The following is a 19711-nucleotide window of genomic DNA, read 5'->3' as shown; positions in this document are numbered from 1 at the left end:
AATAATCAATGCAAACTTCGTATCTAATATTCTATGGAATATTGTTCTAATAAACTATGATAAAGGCAAATGTCACTTAATAATCTATCTAATCAATATAATTACATACTTTGTGGCTCCAGAACAAAGACAATGCACAAATTGTTTCTCTAGATTTAGCCAATATATTTATATATATTTAGTTTGGATCTTAATTAAATGAACTTACCCAAAACATTCTTTGCCTTTGGTTCAAAGTTTCTTTTAGTTATCCCATTGGACCTCACATTTGTCCCACTGAAAATCTTTATTAAATACAGCATCAGTAAACCAAGTGTGTATTTGTTTCTGTCAGTTTTGTTGTTGTTGTATTTATTTTTATTTTTTGGTTGGGAGGATGTAGGTATCTTCTGAATCTTGTTTTCACTGCATTTTCTGAACCTACAACAAGGTATAAACAAAGTGAGTCTCCTGCAGATAATGTATAGTGGTATCATAATATTTTAATCCATTCTGTCAATCCCTACCTTTGGATAATTTAACTTATTTACATTTAAAGTAATTACATTAAAAGGTCTTCTTGAGTTTGTGGCTCAACACTAACTTGGGCATGCCTACAGTGAAAAACCACAAGGTGGTTAAAAGAAGAAGCATGGAATTGTAAACTGAACAATTCCAGAGTTCACACAGGGCACGAAGACATGAGAAAACTAGAGTGTAGAGCCCATGTTCAACACGCAAGCATCCAATAGAAGTCTCAGAGGTAAAAGCTGCTTTAGATTCCTACTCACGTAGTTTGAAAATAAGTCTCAAAAAGTCAGGTAATCCTTGTTTATAACATTATTAACATTGTTTAACATGGTTTATAACTTAATAATATCTTAGGAAGACAAAAAAATTATACTACTCATTAATATAAAATTCACAATATTCAGTATCCAATCACAAATACTGCACATATATGAAGGCAGAAATAAATGACCTCACCAGGAGATGATTTAAATAGGTCCTGAAATGACAGTGATGATAGAATTATTAGGCAAGGATTTAAAACATATTATAAATATATCCAATATACTGAATGATTGGATAAAAGCACTCACATTTTAAGGACACAAATAAAACATTTTTAAATGACCAAATGGAACTTCTATAAATAAAAATACAATATTAGGTGCAAACAAATATATATTGGATGAGAGTAACAGGAGCTGAAAAAAAATGACAACTATACTTTTTTTTTACTTTAATAATATATTTTATTTAACCCTATATATCCAAAATACAATTTCAATATATAATTGAATGGAAAATGTTAACAAAATAGTTTCCATTTTCTTTCTTTTTGTGCTAAGTCTTCAAAATTGAATACTTTACACTTAGAGAACATTCCAGTTTTCACAGGAACATTTAGTTTTCAGGGGAAATCCTTAATCTGTATTTTGATCTTATAAAATTTATAGTTGAGGAGCACCTGAGTGGCTCAGTTTGTTAAGTGTCCAATTCTTGATTTTGGCTCAGGTTGTGATCTCAGGATCATGAGTTCAAGCCCCACTTTGGGCTCTGCACTCAGCAGGGAGTCTGCTTGAGATTCTCTCTCTCTCCCTCCCCTCTGCACTTCCCCCACTCACATGCCTGCTCTTTCTCTCCCAAATAAATAAATAAATCTTAAAAATAAATAAATAACAAAATTTATAGTTGAAAAGGAGATTCACATACCTAAGATGCTTCGAACATACTAAAATTTTTCTCAATTACTGAGGAAATTATTACTTTTTAAGTTTAGAGTAATTAAAAGAAAATAAAATATCAGGTCCTCAGAAGCACTAGTTACATATGGCTAATAGCTACTATACTGAAAAGAGCCTCTTTCTAGATTAGCATTCTGTGAGTGGAAATTCTATATGTATTAAAATGAAGAGAATGAATACAAACATTTCAGGTGAACCTACCTAGTAAGAGTGGAATTAAATGATTTATTGAGAATGACAGATCACAATTAGGGTAATGGGGGCACAGGAGGGTCAGTGCCAGTCCAGCCTCCAACTCTAGTAGGAGCCTGATGGGTTTGCCCTCATATCAAGGGACAGGGAGCTCCCTCACTCCAACATGGTATCTCAGCATAACATGGACTATGGTTGAAGAGTATGATTACTGGCTCCACTTGTCCCATTGATTGTGTCTTCTCTTAACTCTGTCATCCTAACTTCTATTCCCAGTTCCCCAAAAAATCTGAGTGTAGAGAGCAAAATGTACTCTCTCATGTCAAGCAGGAGCCTTTGTCAAGCAAGGGCCTGTGTCAAGCAATGATGCAAGCAGTTAAGGTACTGCACCTAGGAGATATCACCAGGACCAGCATCAGCTGACACCCCAGTGGTTAAGTGACAACTACACTTAAATATATCACAATAGAGGCTATCCCAATGAAGCCAGAGAGAAAACAAAAGTTGGATAAATACTATGAAAATAGTCGAAGTGATCTGTAGAACAGTAACAAGCTGCACACTATATATTTAAATGTAGGTCCAAGTAGAAAAAAAAAAAAAAAAAGAGTATGTGAAGCAGAAACCCCACTGCAAGAAATGTTGGCTGCAGATTTTTTTCCAAATTAATTTAAAAACAACAATGATATGTATATGTTTATATATAAGTATATATATATATGTACGTATACACACACACATATATGATATAAAAGTTAAAATTATTCTAAGCAGGAAATTATACCAATATCACATTCAAATTTGATAGAGAAATCCTTAAACCAATGATAGAGAAATCCTTGATAAACCAATGATAGAGAAATCCTTAAAAAGAGATAGAGAGGGGATCCCTGGGTGGCGCAGTGGTTTGGCACCTGCCTTTGGCCCAGGGCGCGATCCTGGAGACCCGGGATCGAATCCCACGTCGGGGTCCCGATGCATGGAGCCTGCTTCTCCCTCTGCCTGTGTCTCTGCCTCTCTCTCTCTCTGTGTGACTATCATAAAAAAAAAATTAAAAAGAGAAAGAGATTGTCAGCCCTGGCAGCTCAGAGGTTTAGCTCTGCCTTCGGCCCAGGGCTGATCCTGGGGTCCTGTGATTGAGTCCTGGGAGGGCTTCCTGCATGGAGCCTGCTTCTCCCTCCACCTGTGTTTCTGCCTCTCTCCTGTCTCTCTCTCTCTTTCTGTCTCTCATGAATTAATTAATGGATAAAATCTTTAAAAAAAAGAGAGAGAGATGAAAGATATTTTGTGAACAAAGAAAAGATTTACCACTGATACACTGGCAGCAACAATACAAATCATAAAACATTGTCTTATATCAATTTATTGTCCAGTAAAAGTATCTTTGGATAATGGATGCTGTATAACCAAAATTGCATAATCTATTTCTAGAAAGTCATTCTTTCATTTACTCATGGATTTTGTGTGTATGTGTGTATGTGTGTGCTTGTGTATGTGAGAGAAATATACCCATATGTGCATGATATTGTATAACTAAGATGCTAACTGAAGCATATTTATGATTTCCAGGGTCTAGTGATACTGTACAATTTATTTATTCAGTTAGACACAGGCACAAAATACTTTTTAATTTTTCTCAATGGGACCTTCTAAGAATTAACAGACTCATGATACTCTCCCTCAAGTAATTACATGCATTTTTTTTTATTCTGGGGTCAGATTAAAATTTTAACAAAATGAGTCTCAAGGGGGTAGGAAAGTGTTTAAATACATCCTGCAGCAACCAGTGAAGATTAAAACAAAAGTCATAGTAGATTCTCTAGTAAGGTAAGTAGAAAACACTGCCCTTTGAAAATGTCAGTGTATAGCTTAAGCTGGTTATCGTCAAAGTCTCAATGGGCACTATGCTCTGCAAAACTTTCTTCCTTTGCAATAGACTTTTCTGTCAGTAATAGGATTCGTGTATAGGAGAGACCTGTTCTGTACTCTCTGGTACTCTGAGCTGTGCTTCTCAAACCACCTTTGTTTTCATATAACTTACTGCCTCTGTTCTCTATTTTAACAGGAATCTTTGTGTATCCTTATTTACCTTATTTTATTCCTGTTCCACTTTTCATTTCCTATTGACTCAGGGTGACCTTAATAGAGAGAAAGACTGTTATTATCTATATGAGAATATATTCTGAAGACAGAATAACTTTTTTGAATTTTGACTCCACTACTTACTGAGTAACCTTGGTTAAGTCATTTTTTTTTTTTTTTTACTTTCAAATGGATATGGTCATACTCTATACTTCCTAGAGGTATTGTGTGCATCATATGAGTTAATGTATGTAAATTGCTCAGACAAGTGTCCAGCACATAGTGAATTCTCTATCAACGCTTCATATTTATCCAAATTCTTTTCACCAAGCCTCTTTAGATTAATTTCCATGAAGAATTAATAAAAAATTGGAATGGCCAAATCCTTTTAGTACAAAAGCAATGTATGTTTGGAAGAACATTAGAAAAAGTGATTCAGGGGCATCTGAGTGGCTCAGTTGGTTAACTGTCTGCCTTTGGCTCAGGTCATGATCTTAGGGGTCCTAGGATTGAGCCCTGTATTGGACTTCCTGCTGAGCAGGAAACCTGCATCTCCCTCTCCTGCTGCTCCTGCTCTCTGTCACTATCTCACTATCTCTGTCTCTCTCAAATAAATAAATAAAATCTTTAAAAAGAAAATAAAATGTGATTTAATAGGCAAAAATACCAATATGGCAAATGTGTACAAAATATTAATAACAAATTTCTGAGATTAACAAATCACACCACTAGTTTTTTACTGGGTAAATGAACTGAGCAACATTACGGTGAGAATATTGAAATATATATTTAAAGTCAGAGTTTTCCTGAATACCACCTTATGCATCACTCCACCAACCATTAGAAAGTTTTTTTTTTAATATCTTCCCACATTAAACAGGTATGATCATTGTCAATAAGGTAAGGTTTATGGTTTCAGTGTAGATATTTGTTCTCTTTGCTTCAAAATTTTAAAAAGCTGACCTATAATACATCTTTTGATATACTTAAAACATCTGTGGGTCCAAAAAACAGGTCACTGTATCAAAACAATCATTTAAAAGTATTTTTCCACTTTGAAGAATACTTGAGCAAAGTTTCCATCACTGCATGCTGTGTGTAGGTCTCATTCTATCACAGGGGTGTCATCAGCTAGGAATATCAGTGGGCCCATGCTACTCTTGGTCTCAGAGGGCTTGGAGGACCTGGATTTCTGCCTTTATTGGGATCAAGGGTGAAAGGTCTAGAGTTTTGTTAGTTTACTCTTTATTGGTGCATTTTAAAATAGGAACAGGAATTAAAGCTTGGGAAGAGAAATGCAGGGTCTCTCCAATAGTCAGCTCTCTAGGTCACCCAGGGCTTTCCAAAATATACAGAGACCTCATGGGCAGAGTGGCCTGACTCTTTACCTAATTGTGTAGCTAGCAATATGCTTATTTGAGATGGATGTTTTTGAAATTGATGCATTGGCAATGAAAAGCTTAATCTCAGGGATTTATATTACAATCAAAAAAGCTGATTGTCAGGCATTAACACTACAATGTGAGTGTAGATGTTTGTAGTTTGAGCCTAATGGTAAGAGGAGTCTCCATTTACATTTTATGATAAAGTATATCTGTATCTGGGTGCCAGGTGGCTCAGTCAGCTAAGTGTCTGATGCTTAATTTTGGCTCAAATCATGATCTCAGAGTCCTGGGATTGAGCCCAGCATGGGGATCCACATTCAGTGCACAAAGTCTGCTTTAGATTCATTCTCTCTCTCTCTCTCTCTCTCTCTCTCTCTCTCCTCCCTTAAAAATAAATAAATAAATAAATAAATAAATAAATAAATAAATTCTAAAAAAAGCATATTTGTATTTCATGCATAATATTTTAAATTCTCTTAGAAGATAGCATCCCCAATATAATATAGTGCTTTTATACCTTACACAGCTTACCAAGATGAACCATATGGATAAACAGAATTATACTGCAGTGAGTGAGGTGACTGAATTTATTCTCATGGGAATCACCAAAAACCCTCGACTTCAAGCACCCCTCTTTGGAATCTTCTTCATCATATACTTGGTCACGGTGACAGGCAATCTGGGCATAATTATCTTGACCCATTTGGACTCCAGGCTACAGACTCCGATGTACTTTTTCCTTAGACATTTGTCAATTACTGATCTTGGTTACTCTACTGTCATTGGCCCAAAAATGATGGTAAATTTTGTGGTGCACAAAAATACAATCTCCTACCATTGGTGTGCCACCCAGCTGGCAGTCTTTGAGATTTTCATCATCACTGAACTGTTTATTCTTTCAGCAATGGCCTATGATCGCTATGTAGCCATCTGCAAACCTCTTTTGTATGCGGTCATCATGGCAGAGAAGGTACGTTGGGCGCTGGTCCTTGTTCCCTATCTCTACAGCATATTTGTGTCTCTTTTTCTTACAATTAAGTTATTTAAACTGTCCTTCTGTGGATCTAACATTATCAGTTATTTTTACTGTGACTGCCTTCCTCTCATATCCCTGCTCTGTTCTGACACACATGAGTTAGAATTGATCATTTTAATTTTTTCAGGCTGTAATTTGCTCTCTTCTCTCTTGATTGTTCTTGTATCCTATATATTTATTCTTGTGGCCATTATCAGAATGAACTCAACTGAAGGGAGATACAAAGCCTTCTCCACCTGTAGCTCCCATCTGACAGTGGTGACTGTGTTCTATGGGACATTACTCTTTATTTACCTGCAACCCAAATCCAGCCATACATTTGATATTGATAAAATGGCTTCTGTGTTTTATACTCTGGTGATCCCTATGCTGAATCCATTGATCTACAGCTTAAGGAACAAAGAAGTAAAAGGTGCTCTGAAGAGAACTTTAACCAATGGGTGCAAAATCCCCACTTAGTCTCTTCCTTTTCAGTTGCAAAGTTAGATCCAAAAATCTTTCTTTAATACTCCATTAGTCCAACTATAGCATCAAAAGGGAGCAATGTTTTACCTGAGTGTTTATTTCATTTTCTGGATAAAATAGTTCCTCTTGTATCTCCCTATACTCTTCTCCACTTCAGTTGAATAAATGAATAAATATTGTAGACAGATAGTTTAACTCTCAAGTGATATTAAAGGTCATATTGGAGCCTATAAGCAAATCATATTGAATTTGGGCTTGTAGAGGTTAAAAAGAAAAAAACCTTAGTCAAAATTGAATAGAATTAATCAGAGTAATGTATATTTTATAGCAGTCACTTCATATTAACAATAAATAAGATTGTATCATGAAGAATGTGTAGGCTAGCCAGGAGGCAAGTAAGTAAGTAAATGTGTGATTATAACAGAACTTGAACAAATTGTTTCAAGAATCTAGGCTAAATGGGAAATAAAGTATATTACCTCAGAATGAAATGTTCAATTGGATTGAGTTTATATTTTCTACCTCAAGGATACAGTGGTCATTTGGGAAGATTTTTTCATTAAGAGCATGAGAAAAATATTGACTGATTATGCATCCCTCTGGACAGATCCTCAAACTATATAGCTAACTTTGATTTATGACAGCCTGATGATAAGCTGATTTATGATTGCCAAAATCAAGATAAAGGAATTATTGGTCATCTATCAGAATGACATCAACATTTTGAAAAATCTATAGCAGTAATAGCAAAGATTAAAGATAAATGAGACATTAATGTCTATTTCTTCTCCTCCATCAGACTGTATATACAGTGACAATATTTTGCATGGACTATTGCTAACACAAGGCTTCATTCACATTGTGCACTCACTCAGCAAATGAATGGATTCTTAATATCTTAGTCTTCTCCTTGTTGTTTAATGGGCATTTTTTAGATTTTAAAAATATATACACTACCTCAATAGTGTATGTTTCAATTTCCTTAGAAATTCAAAGTTGAAACTGGGGAATTAAGTCAAATATAAACTGTGGCCTCCATGTCCCAAATTCATGTATATTACTTATTTTTTTTCCCTTCTTGTATTGTAGTATATTAACAGAGTTGATCTTAAGTGTTCTCACCGCAAATAGAAAAATTAACTATGTAAGGTGATAGATATGTTAATTACCCTGATTGTGGTAATCATTTCATAATGATAATTTTGTAACATACACATATATCATTGTTGTACACCTTAATTATATCCATTTTTATTTAGCAATTGTAACCTCAATAAAGCTTTTTTTATTTTTAAAAGTCAAAATTAAACATGACTACAATAAAACATAAATGAAACACAATAAAAGAAATAGAAAGTTGTATTCTCTGATCATATCAATTTTGTTTACCATGTTGGTTTGGGATTCTGTCCTAAGCATATGTTATTATGAATACATTTTATTTTCTAGAATAACCTTTTATATTATACTACACAGTCCTTTTTAGTCATATATGTTTTTCTTTCCCAAATTCTATTATTTCCGTTGCTATCCACAAACCAAAAGTAAAGTCAAATAATATTAATAGCATTCTTCTATATCATCCATTATAAAAGGGCTTTACAGAAATAATAATGCACCATACCCCTGCAACTTATTTTTCTTACTTGAGAATTTATCATTAGCATCATTCTTGGTCAATAAACATTAGATATCATTTTTAACATAAGCCTACAAATATGTGGTATCCATCAATCACTATGTTTGCCATCCCTTGATTGATAGACACTTAATTGTTTGCCTCTTTTTATTTCTGTGGGGTATCCATCAATCACTCTGTATGTGCCATCCCTTGATTAATGGGCACTTGATTGCTTGCAGCTTTTTATTTCTTTCACCATTATTAAAACAAGAGCATAATAAACAGCTTTATACTTATGACATATATACTCTTGCTTTTTATTTCTAAAATAAATGTAAGAGTTCTTTCACATTCCAATGATATATTGGTAGATGTTTTATAAACATACATAAATATTTGAAATAAAAAAGAAAATACAGAAGAAAAGTGTTATGCATTGTAATTTTTCCCAAGTAGTATTTTTATTCTATTATTTCTTAAGAAGGGACATTAATATTTAGTGACATATCATTTTCATTGTGCAATTGTATAATGAAGTTGCAAAATGTCAACAATAGATGATTGTACGCATCAGCTGACAATCAGGTGATTATTATAAGCAGATGATATCATGAGCTATTTGAAAGTTTAGATGCGACATGAATGGTTCTAAAATATTACCGTCTTTTCTACAGGAAACTTATCATGTTCTTGACTTCATTGGATACAGCCTTTGTCCTTAATCACCATGAAGTACATATTCTCATCATAATTATAATGATAAATAGTTTAGAAATAATGCTATCAACCTACACGAAAAACCTTTAGTATTTGTATACTCTCAAACCTTTTCCCAGAGTTAGAACTTTTAGTTTTCCTCAGTGTATTTTCAGTGCATATCTAATTAATGGTTTCATGCATTCAATATTTTAGCTTGGAAATTGGGATTTATTTAAATCAATTATTAAATGACAATAATTACAAGGCCCTAATGAATCAATTGAAAAACTCACCCTCCAATTATTTTGAAAAGTCCTTGAGATTAATTTCCTACATGGACTGCACATTGATTTCTTGAATCCCTTTCCTATTACTTTGGTTTTCAAAAAACAGCACAATATACCACTTCTTGAAGGGATTTTCTCAAACACTTCAAATTTCTCAGTGTAACAGAAAGCCATTAATTCTAGCTTTAACAAGCTGGGGAGAGTTGATGGAAAAAGAAGAATGTGGGGCACCTAGGTGGCTCATAAGTTACGTTCCTGAATCTTGATTTCAGCTGAGGTTGTGATTCAGGGTAATGAGATCAAGTCCCACATCAGGCTCTGTATTAAGTGTGGAGCCTACCTAAGATTCTCTCTCTCTCTCCCTCTGTCCCTCTCTCTATGCTCTCTCTCTCCCTCTTTCTCTTAAAAAAAAAAAATACCTCTCTTAATACGTCATCCTAAGCATCCAATTGGTTCATCTTTTAACTTACCATCATAGGGTTGAGACCAAAGTACAGCTTCTAACAGGACTCAGTGTTAAGGTAGGGATCAGATTTTAATATGAAAATAGTTTAGTAACTGCTACCAAATGTGATTCTTTTCAGAGTAGAAAGTTCTAAGCCTAACCTCATGATATACAAATTAGGTACCTCATGTCTGGCTTTAAGTCTGCTTCTATACAGCACAGAAAAGATCCGGAATAGCTAAAACAATTTTTAAAAAGGAACAAATTGGGAACATACAATATTGACTGAATGACCAACTATAGGGGCACCTGGGTGACTCAGTGGTTGAGCGTTTGGCTCAGGTTGTGATCTGAGGAGAGACTGGGGAGACTGCCTCTCACCCCGCCTATGTCTCTGCCTCTCTCTCTGTGTTTCTCATGAATAAATAATTTTTTTTAAAGAAAAGACAACTATAAACCTAAATCTAGAGAATAGAGAACCCCAAACACATGGACATATGTATGTTCAATTATCAGCTAAGAAGCTAAAGAAATTTAATAAGATTTATATATATCTTCCACAAATTAATAACAAGAGTCAAATAAACTAATAAAAATGGAGAAAAGGATCAGAAAAGACAGTGTGCAGAAGATGTATGAAAGGTCGATACACATGTCAAAAGACCAACATCGTTAGTCACCCAGGAAATGAAATTAAATAACTATGAGCTACCACTTGTCACCCATTAGCATGGATAAAATTTAAAATACTAGATTGCCAAGGGCAAAGAATCATATCATCTGCTATGTTCAGTTCCTGAAATCATCACACATTGCTGATTGGAGTGTACAGAGGAACTTCACTTTGGAAGACAGTCTTGCAGTTTTAAGTAAAGTTAAATATGTCACTACCATATGTCCCAAGAATTGCCCTCCTCAATGCTTACCCAAGAGGAATGAAAAGATGTCCAGAAAAATATATGTGTGTATATTAATGCCACGGATTACTTTAGTTATGACAGCACAAAATGGAAATGTTTCAGCTGTCCATCAATAGATAAAAAAACAATTGTAGTAAATACATAGAATGGGGTCTGACTCACCAGTAAAATGGTCTAAGTTGTCCATGAATTCAACAGAGTGAATAAATTTCAATAGCATTAAATCAACAAAACAAACCAGACACAAACATACTATCTTATTCCATTTACATGAAGTTCCAAAGCAGGAAAAATGAATCTATGAAAAATCATAACAATTGTGGCTTAAGATATAGAGTGAGACAATTTGCTGCAAAGACACACAGAAGAACATTTTACAGTAATGAAATATATTCTTATTGGTAGTAACTCTGGAGATGTTATTTTTCACATGTTGCCCATACATACTTGGCATTTTATTTTATCCGAGTTACAATTTTAAAATATATATTTTTTGAGATTTTATTCATGAGAGACACAGAGAGAGAGGCAGAGACACAGGTAGGTAAAGGGAGAAGCAGGCTCCTGGAGGGGAGCCCGATGCAGAACTCGTCCCAGGATCCCAGGATCATGCCCTGAGCCAAAGGTTATGCTCAACCACTGAGCCACCCAGGCTTCCCTTAATTCATTTATATTTATATTTTATTTTTAAAAATATATTGTTTAAAAAAGCAGTTGTAATATGGCCTTTTTTTTCTTTTTTTAAAAGTTTTTATTTAAATTCCACTCAGTTAACTGCAATGTAGCATTAGCTTCAGGTATAAAATTTCATGATTCATCATTTACATATGACATACATTGCCCATCTCAGCAAGTGCCCTCCTTAATTCCCATCACCTATTTAACCTATCTCCCCAATATCTACCCTCTGGTAACCATCAGTATGTTCTCTATAGTTAAGAATGTGTTTCTTGGGCAGCCCCAGTGGCTCAGCAGTTTAGCGCTGCCTTCAGCCCAGGGCCTGACCCCGGAGACCCGGATCGAGTCCGGCATCGAGTCCCGCGCTGGGCTCCCTGCATGGAGCCTGCTTCTCCCTTTGCCTGTGTCTCTGCCTCTCTCTCTTTCTCTCTCTCTGTATCTCTCATGAATAAGTAAATAAATTCTTTTTTTTTTTTAATTTTTATTTATTTATGATAGGCACACAGTGAGAGAGAGAGAGGCAGAGACACAGGCAGAGGGAGAAGCAGGCTCCATGCACCGGGAGCCTGACGTGGGATTCGATCCCGGGTCTCCAGGATCGCGCCCTGGGCCAAAGGCAGGCGCTAAACCGCTGCGCCACCCAGGGATCCCTAAGTAAATAAATTCTTTAAAAAAAAAAGTGTGTTTCTTGGTTTGTCTCTCTCATTTCTCCCCATATTCTTTAATTCTTAAATTCCACATACAAGTGAAATTATATGATATTTATCTTTCTTTGACTTATTTCATTTAGTTCAATAACCTCTAGTTCCATCCATGTTGTTGCAAATGGCAAAATTTCATCTTTTTTGATGGCTGAGTAATATCCTATTATATAGGAGCATTTGGGTGGCTCAGTCGGTTAAGCATCTGTCTTAGCTCAGGTCATAATCCCAGGGTCCTGGGATCAAGCCCCGTGCTGATCAGGGAGTCTGCTTCTCCCTCTCCCTCTACCCCTCCCCTCCACTTATGCTCTTTCTCACACACATACACACACACACACTCTCTCTCTCTCTCTCTCTCAACTAAATCAGTAAAATCTCTAAAAAAAAAAAAATTCAATTATATATACCATACCTTCTTTATCCATTCATCAGTCAGTGAACATTTAGGCTCTTTCTATAAATTGGCTATTATTGATAATACTGCTATAAACATTAGTGTGCATATCTGTCTTCAATTTAGTATTTTTGCATCCTTTTTTTTAAAGAATTTATTTATTCATTCATGAGAGACATATGGAGAGAGCCAGAGACACAGGCAGAGAGACACAGGCAGAGAGACAAGCCGGCTCCATGCAGGGAGCCTGATATGGGACTCGATCCCTGGACTCCAAGATCATGCTCTGGGCCAAAGGCAGGCGCTAAACTGCTGAGCCATCCAGGGATCCCCCTGTATCCTTTAAGTAAATACTTAGTCTTGCAATTGCTGGATCATAGGGTAGTTCTATTTTTAACTTTTAAGATACCTCTATACTGCTCTATGATGGCCTAAAAAAAAAAAAAAAAAAAAAGATTTCTTTCTTTATTTGAGAGAATGTAGGTGAGGAAGGGGGTAGGAGAAAGAGAATCCCAAGGAGACTTCCCTCTGAATGCACAGCTCAATGCAGGGCTTGATCCCACAATCCAAAGATCATGGCCTGAGCTGAAATCATGAGTCAGAGCTTTACCAACTGAGCCACCCAGGCAACCCTGATATGGCTTTTTAAATATTATTTTTTATTTGTTTCTCAGCAGCTTTTGAATTTCTATACAACCTATATAAAGTTTTAAAGACTATATGTAATAAAAAGACTATATGTAAAATTATATAATACATTTTATTACATTAAAATTACATCATAAGTACGTATTTTTATAATATATTTAATAAGTTTTCAAATTATTTAGTTTCTAGTATTTCATCATACTAATAACATACTCATGAAGATTTTTATATATTTTAATAACTTGAATTACTTTTGTAGAACAGGTTTTTAGATGGATGTTTTCTACCTACTGAAGTTTTGCATGTTTGCAACTTTTTTGGACCTAAGACAAGATGTTTAGAATAATTATGTTCCTCAGTTCATGATACTTTATCATCATTGGTCAAGGCAAAGACTTACACTTTTCTTAAGTGAATTTTTCATTTTTCATTCCAATTTTTTATGTGTCACACCAAAATTCATATGTTGAAGGCTTAAGCATTAATGCTCAGTATATCAGAATATGACTGTATTTGGAGATAGAACCTTTAAAGAGGTAATTCAGTTAAAACGGCTTATTAAGATGGGCCCTGATCCAATATAACTGGTGTCCTTATAAGAAGAGGATATTAGGACACCCAGAGAACCAGGCATGTATCTAGACCCAACAACTACTATGTGAAGACATAGCAAGAAGGTGGCCATCCCCAAGCCAGAAGAATCCTCAGAAGAAACTAAACCTGCCCACTCAGTGATCTTGGGCATTTAGGCTCCAGAATTGAGAAGATATATTTCTATTGTTTAAGCCACCTGGTCTGTGGTATTTTGTTATGCAGCTCTAGCAAACTCTACATTGTTCATCTTTATTTCTTTATTCAGTTCCCTCTACCACCACCAAGTAATCATCCTGATGTATTTAATGTGAGTCTGTTTTTCTTTTGTTCTCACAGGACAGTTTCCTTTCTATACAATCCTGTTAGTCATTAGTCATTGAATATTTTGTGTATATATACAAATATGTATATGTATATATATACATATATATACACAGACACTAAATATAGATATTTAAACACTAAATATATATATATTATACACATTTATATTATAAATATGTTTATACATTATATATATACATATGTATATAAAATATTCAGTATTTAAAATATTTATGGGGGCAACAGGAAACTTATGGACATGACTCAGGGGCTTCTTTTTAAATACTATGTTTGACTCTTCTCTAGTAGTTTTATTCTACCTTTCTCACCTGAAATATAATTAAGATTAAAATAATAATCTTATTAAAAAATAATAATAATCTTATTGCCTGAGGATTGTTTTTGGAGAACACATCCTCCTTTTAACATTCACTTCACCCTATTCCCTGAAATAATGATTATGCTAATTGTATTCTTTGAAGTAAAAGCAAAGGAAAAAGAAAAACGATGGCATAATAGAAATACCATTTCTAGATAGAGTTTGTTTTAACTTCACTGCTAGACCATTGGTTTCTACCTCTTTAATATTGCATTTTTGCAATAATGAATTCCTAAATGCAGATGAGTTACTTTGGCAGATATATCTTAATCACCATGTCCCCAAGAGGTCAGGGAATTGGACTTGCTTCAATTCAAAAAGGACTCAAGAGGCATCTTGTTGAATTCCTAGGCGGAGATCCTGATAATGAGCCATTCCCAAATGGTATCTTCTCCAAGGATGCCAAAGGCAATTTGTCAATCCTAGAATCACCTGTGCTTCAGAGTTGGGTATTTTATTGAACCCCATTTACAGATTCTCACTAAAAGCCTGAAGCAGATTCTGCATTAGAGGTGGGTGGAAAATATTTATCTTATTTTTGAGTAATGGCCTTTGAAAGATCAAAGATAATTCCTCAAACTGAGATGTTTCATTTTTATTTTAGAAGGCACTCCACACTACATATAATCAAATAGTACAATACTTAATCTGTTTCCAAGATTTGTAACTTTGGGAAGGAATATGTGCTGGTAAATATAATCCAGCTATTTGTGTTTCCAAATTAGAACTGGAATCATTATGACTTATGTACTTAAATTATATCACTACCAAAACAATGAATTCTTGCTAAGTTTATTTACATCAGTTTTTATTTCTGCAATATTAACTAAAGTGAAAACTGTGTGTTTCATAGGACGATCTGTGAAAAAAAAAAAAAGACTAGATACACAACTACCCAAACTCCAAATGGTGTTCCTTTTTGAGGATATAACAAATTTTCTCAAGAAAATTTCCATTAAATCTGATAATACAAAGGCAAAAATACATATAGAAGCATAATAGGTAATCAGTGTAATAATAGAACATATTTAGATAAGCCATTTATCTTACAGTAAAATAAATCTGCCAACATATTAGCTGAGAAGATCTCAAAAAAAAATTCCTATTTGAATAAAGACGCTGCATAACAAGGAGCCAGGCGCTAAGAAACTGCAAACCCAACATTCCTGGTTTAATAGGACAGAACCTCTATAACATTCTCAAGGAGAAAATAAAACACAGGAAGAAAATGTTCATTTGCTGAGTAGCCCTTAATTCACATGACCCAAAATAAGACATTCTAAAATAAATTTACTTTTTTTAAAGATGTATTTATTATGAGAGAGAGAGGGAGCAGAGGTAGAGGCAAAGGGAAAACATCCCAAGCAGACACCCCACTGAGTGTCTTGCTGGACCTGGGGCTCCATCTCATGACCTTGAGATTATGATCTGCGCTAAAATCAAGTTGGACAATTAACCAACTGAACCACACAGGTGCCTCCAAAATAAAGTTACTTTTTAAAAAATTCTGTGTCATAATTTTTTAATACAAGAAAATTCAAAATACATGGAAACTATTACCATGTATACATAAAGACTGTTATTATTACTCATTAACCATTATAAATTGGTACTCATTTAAATGGGAATCAATATTGAACCTATTTTTTACCCTCCCGGTTATTCTTTAGTATTCAATAGAAGATTTAAAATGTCTAGGGTATGATCAGAAATGACATTCTTAAATATTCTAAAATTCAAGTTTGTTAGCTTCATTTGACACTGTATTCATTTTTACTTTCTGATCACATGGGGCCCGTGCTACAAAGGATGAGCAAACTTCATTCAGATAACATGTCACCTCTCACATGCAAAGAATGGAGTAATCTCAGAGGAATCAAAATGAGTAAGGACACAGAGGACCAGAGATGAAAATTTATGTTCAGTGAGGGCCGATAGGATAGTATGACCAGAAAGTTGGTATGGGCCTAATTGTGGAATGCACTGAAAATAAGGCTAAAGCATCTTTGAATTATTACTTTAAAAATAAATCAGATTACATACTTTAGTTACTAAAAAGCTTTAATGACCACCATTTGTCTACCAGATAATCTGAGAGAATTATGATATGGAAAGCAAGAAGGATGCAAGAGTCAATGTTGATGTTGATGAAAGCTTGACCACAGCAGCCCCAGTGGCTCAGTGGTTAAGCGCCGCCTTCAGCCCAGGGAGCAATCCTGGAGACCCAGGATCAAGTACCAATGTCAGGCTCCCTGCATGGAGCCTGCTTCTCCCTCTGCCTGTATCTCTGCCTCTCTCTCTCTCTCTCTCTCTCTCTCTCTCATGAATAAATAAATAAAACCTTAAAAAAAATTAAAAAAAAAAAGCTTGACCTAAGGAAGCAGAAGAGAAGGATGTTTAGGCTGGGAAAGTATGTATGGAAATTGGCCAATAATGCATACGGAATTTTGAATTGAAAGAGAAAATTAGAAGATGAATGGGATGTTTGTCTTTTAAAATCTTTTTTAAAAAGATTTTATTTATTTATACATAAAAAACACACAGAGAAAGGCAGAGACATAGGCAGTGGGAGAAGCAGGCTCCCTGCAAGGAGCCTGATGCAGAACTTAATCCTGGGACTCTGGGATCACGTCCTGAGCCAAAGGCAGACACTCAGGTGCCCCTAAAATGGTTGCTTTTTAAGCATTTATTATTGCCCTTTAATATACAGCATATAACCAGCAACACATCAAATTTTAGCAGAAATAGAGGAGTTGATATAATTTAGAAGCATTCTTTCTTGCTTATAGTTGATAAGTGGGCAAGGAAGACAATGGAGAGCCTGAAAGCTGCAGACAAAATATTAAAAGTTGCAAACAGAGAAGATAAGATCAGAAAGAGACATGGGGATGGGGGAACACAGAAGCAATATCCTACAGGGTAGTGTTTGGCAATAAAAGGAAAGCTAGAATTGTGAAACAGAGTGTTGTCCTCCAGTAGAAAGGGGTGAAGATTAAGGAACATATTAGAAGTTTCTGTTACAAATTTTTTAAAAATCTTTCAATGGATGAAAAAAAAAATATGCTATCATCATCTGGGTTGACATTTCTGTAAAACTAACCAGACCAGTGTGCTCCAGACTTAAACGTTAGATCATTTAAATTTCTGAAAAGCACCTAAAGCTCACTATGTTCAAAATACCACTCTAGGGATCCCTGGTGGCTCAGAGGTTTAGTGTATGCCTTTGGCCCAGGGTGTATCCTGGAGTCCTGGGATAGTCCCATGTCGGGCTCCCTGCATGGAGCCTGCTTTTCCCTCTGCCTGTTTCTCTGCCCCCCTCTCTGTCTCTCTCTCTCTCTCTGTGTCTCTCATGAATAAATAAATAAAATCTTTAAAAAATGTATCACTCTAATCACTCTGTCTTAATGTCTAATGTCTAATCACATTCTCTAATATTCAAAAATGTCATGGCTATCAATCTGATTGCAAAAAAAAAAATCACAGAATGTTTCCTTTTTAAAAAGTCTTTTAAATATTTTATTTATTTGAGAGAAAGAGAGCAAGCTTGAACAAGGGCAAGTGGCAGAGGGAGGGGGATCAGCAGATTCCCCATTGAGCAGGGAGCTCAATGTGGGGCTTATCCCAGGACCCTGGGATCATGACCTCAGTCAAAGGCAGACACTTAACTGACTCAGCCACCCAGACGCCCTGACAAAATGTTTCTTTATCTGGCCCCATCTGTCATTCCTTTATATTTCTCTCATACAATACATAATATGAATTATGTTAAAGATACCATCTTGTTTCTGCTCCCAACTTAAATTTACTTCCTTCCTTCTACCTCCAGCTTCTCCCCTTGAACTCAAGTCAACATTATTTATCTTCCTCAGGAATCCTATAACAATGGCTTGACAAATTTAAAAAAAAAAAAAAAAAAAAAAACTTCTATTCATGTCTAACTCACTTCCTATCTGTAACTCATTATCTTCACAATACTAAGGGTTCTTATTTCAGATTTGAAGTTGATCATCTCATTCACCTACCTTAAAACTTCCCAATGATTTACAATTCTCTTAGAATAAATCCCAAATATTTATTGTAACCTATACAATCTGATTCTACTACCTCTCCACTTTCTCATTACCATTAGTCACCCAGGCCTCTGTTAAGTTCCTCTTTAAAAACAAATAAAAACCTAAAGTCTTTTCTTTCCCTGAGCAACACCTTCAAGAAATACATTCCCACCTGGAATCTAGGAACATTTTTTCCTGTGATTTATGAAATAATTAGCTCATTCTCATGCTTTAGGTTTGAGTTCAAATGTGACCCTCTCAGAAAGGCCTTCCCCTAACATCTCATGTGACATAATCATCCCAGTTTATCCTAATGTATCTTTTTCACTCAATTTATTTATTGTTCTCATTACAACCTGCAATCGTCTCATCTGTAAGTTCCATTACCAGTCTTCTCTCTTTTCCTTATTGTTGGAATAAAAAACTCATAAGCTGAGGGGCAAATAATTTATCTGAAGCTTGAACATATTCTCTGGCACAAGTAGAAAATCAGCAAATGCTTGGTAAATAAATAAGTAAGAAGATAAACTCAAAAAAAAAAAAAAAAAGAAGAAGAAGAAGATAGACTCAAACCAAGATAGGAATGATGATGTAGTAAATTCTCAGCATAGTTAGAAGTTGTTTCAGTTTTGTTCCTTTAATTCTTTCTCTATTGTTGCTTCACTCTTTTTCCTCACTGCAGAATAGATTTTTTTTTTCTATTCCATCCTATTTTAGGAAAGAAAATGTCAGCAGCCTAAGCTTTAACAGTTCAGGCATTTATGATCTATAGTCTTTAAAAAAAAACACTTACTTGAGGTATGGTTGACATACAAAAAGCTGTATACATGTTTGATGGGTACAATTTGATGAGTTTGGAGATACATCAGTGAAATCATCACCACAACGTATTATAAATATATCCATCATCTCCAAATGTTTCCTCCTACCCACTTTTATGATGATGATTATGATGATGATGATGATGATAATGATGATGATAATGATGTGTATATGCATAGTTAAAGTTTGCTAAAGGGTAGATGTTATGTTAAATGATATAGTCTTAATGCTCTAGAATTTAATTCCAGGTCTTTAGA

General features: G+C 34.9%; 1 protein-coding gene across 1 annotated transcript; it reads left to right on the top strand.

Annotated features, from left to right (window-relative positions):
• Positions 1 to 5924: 5924 nt before the first annotated feature.
• Positions 5925 to 6884, top strand: OR8K1 (olfactory receptor family 8 subfamily K member 1). Its single transcript, NM_001388967.1, has one exon. It carries the CDS (start codon positions 5925 to 5927, stop codon positions 6882 to 6884), a length of 960 nt encoding a protein of 319 aa, NP_001375896.1.
• The last annotated feature ends 12827 nt before the right edge of the window (positions 6885 to 19711 follow it).

The sequence above is a fragment of the Canis lupus genome, chromosome 18, assembly GCF_011100685.1.
Source record: "Canis lupus familiaris isolate Mischka breed German Shepherd chromosome 18, alternate assembly UU_Cfam_GSD_1.0, whole genome shotgun sequence".
Lineage (NCBI taxonomy): Eukaryota > Metazoa > Chordata > Mammalia > Carnivora > Canidae > Canis > Canis lupus.
Note: the sequence above shows the minus strand (reverse complement) of the source record. Positions and strands in the feature narration are given on the sequence as shown.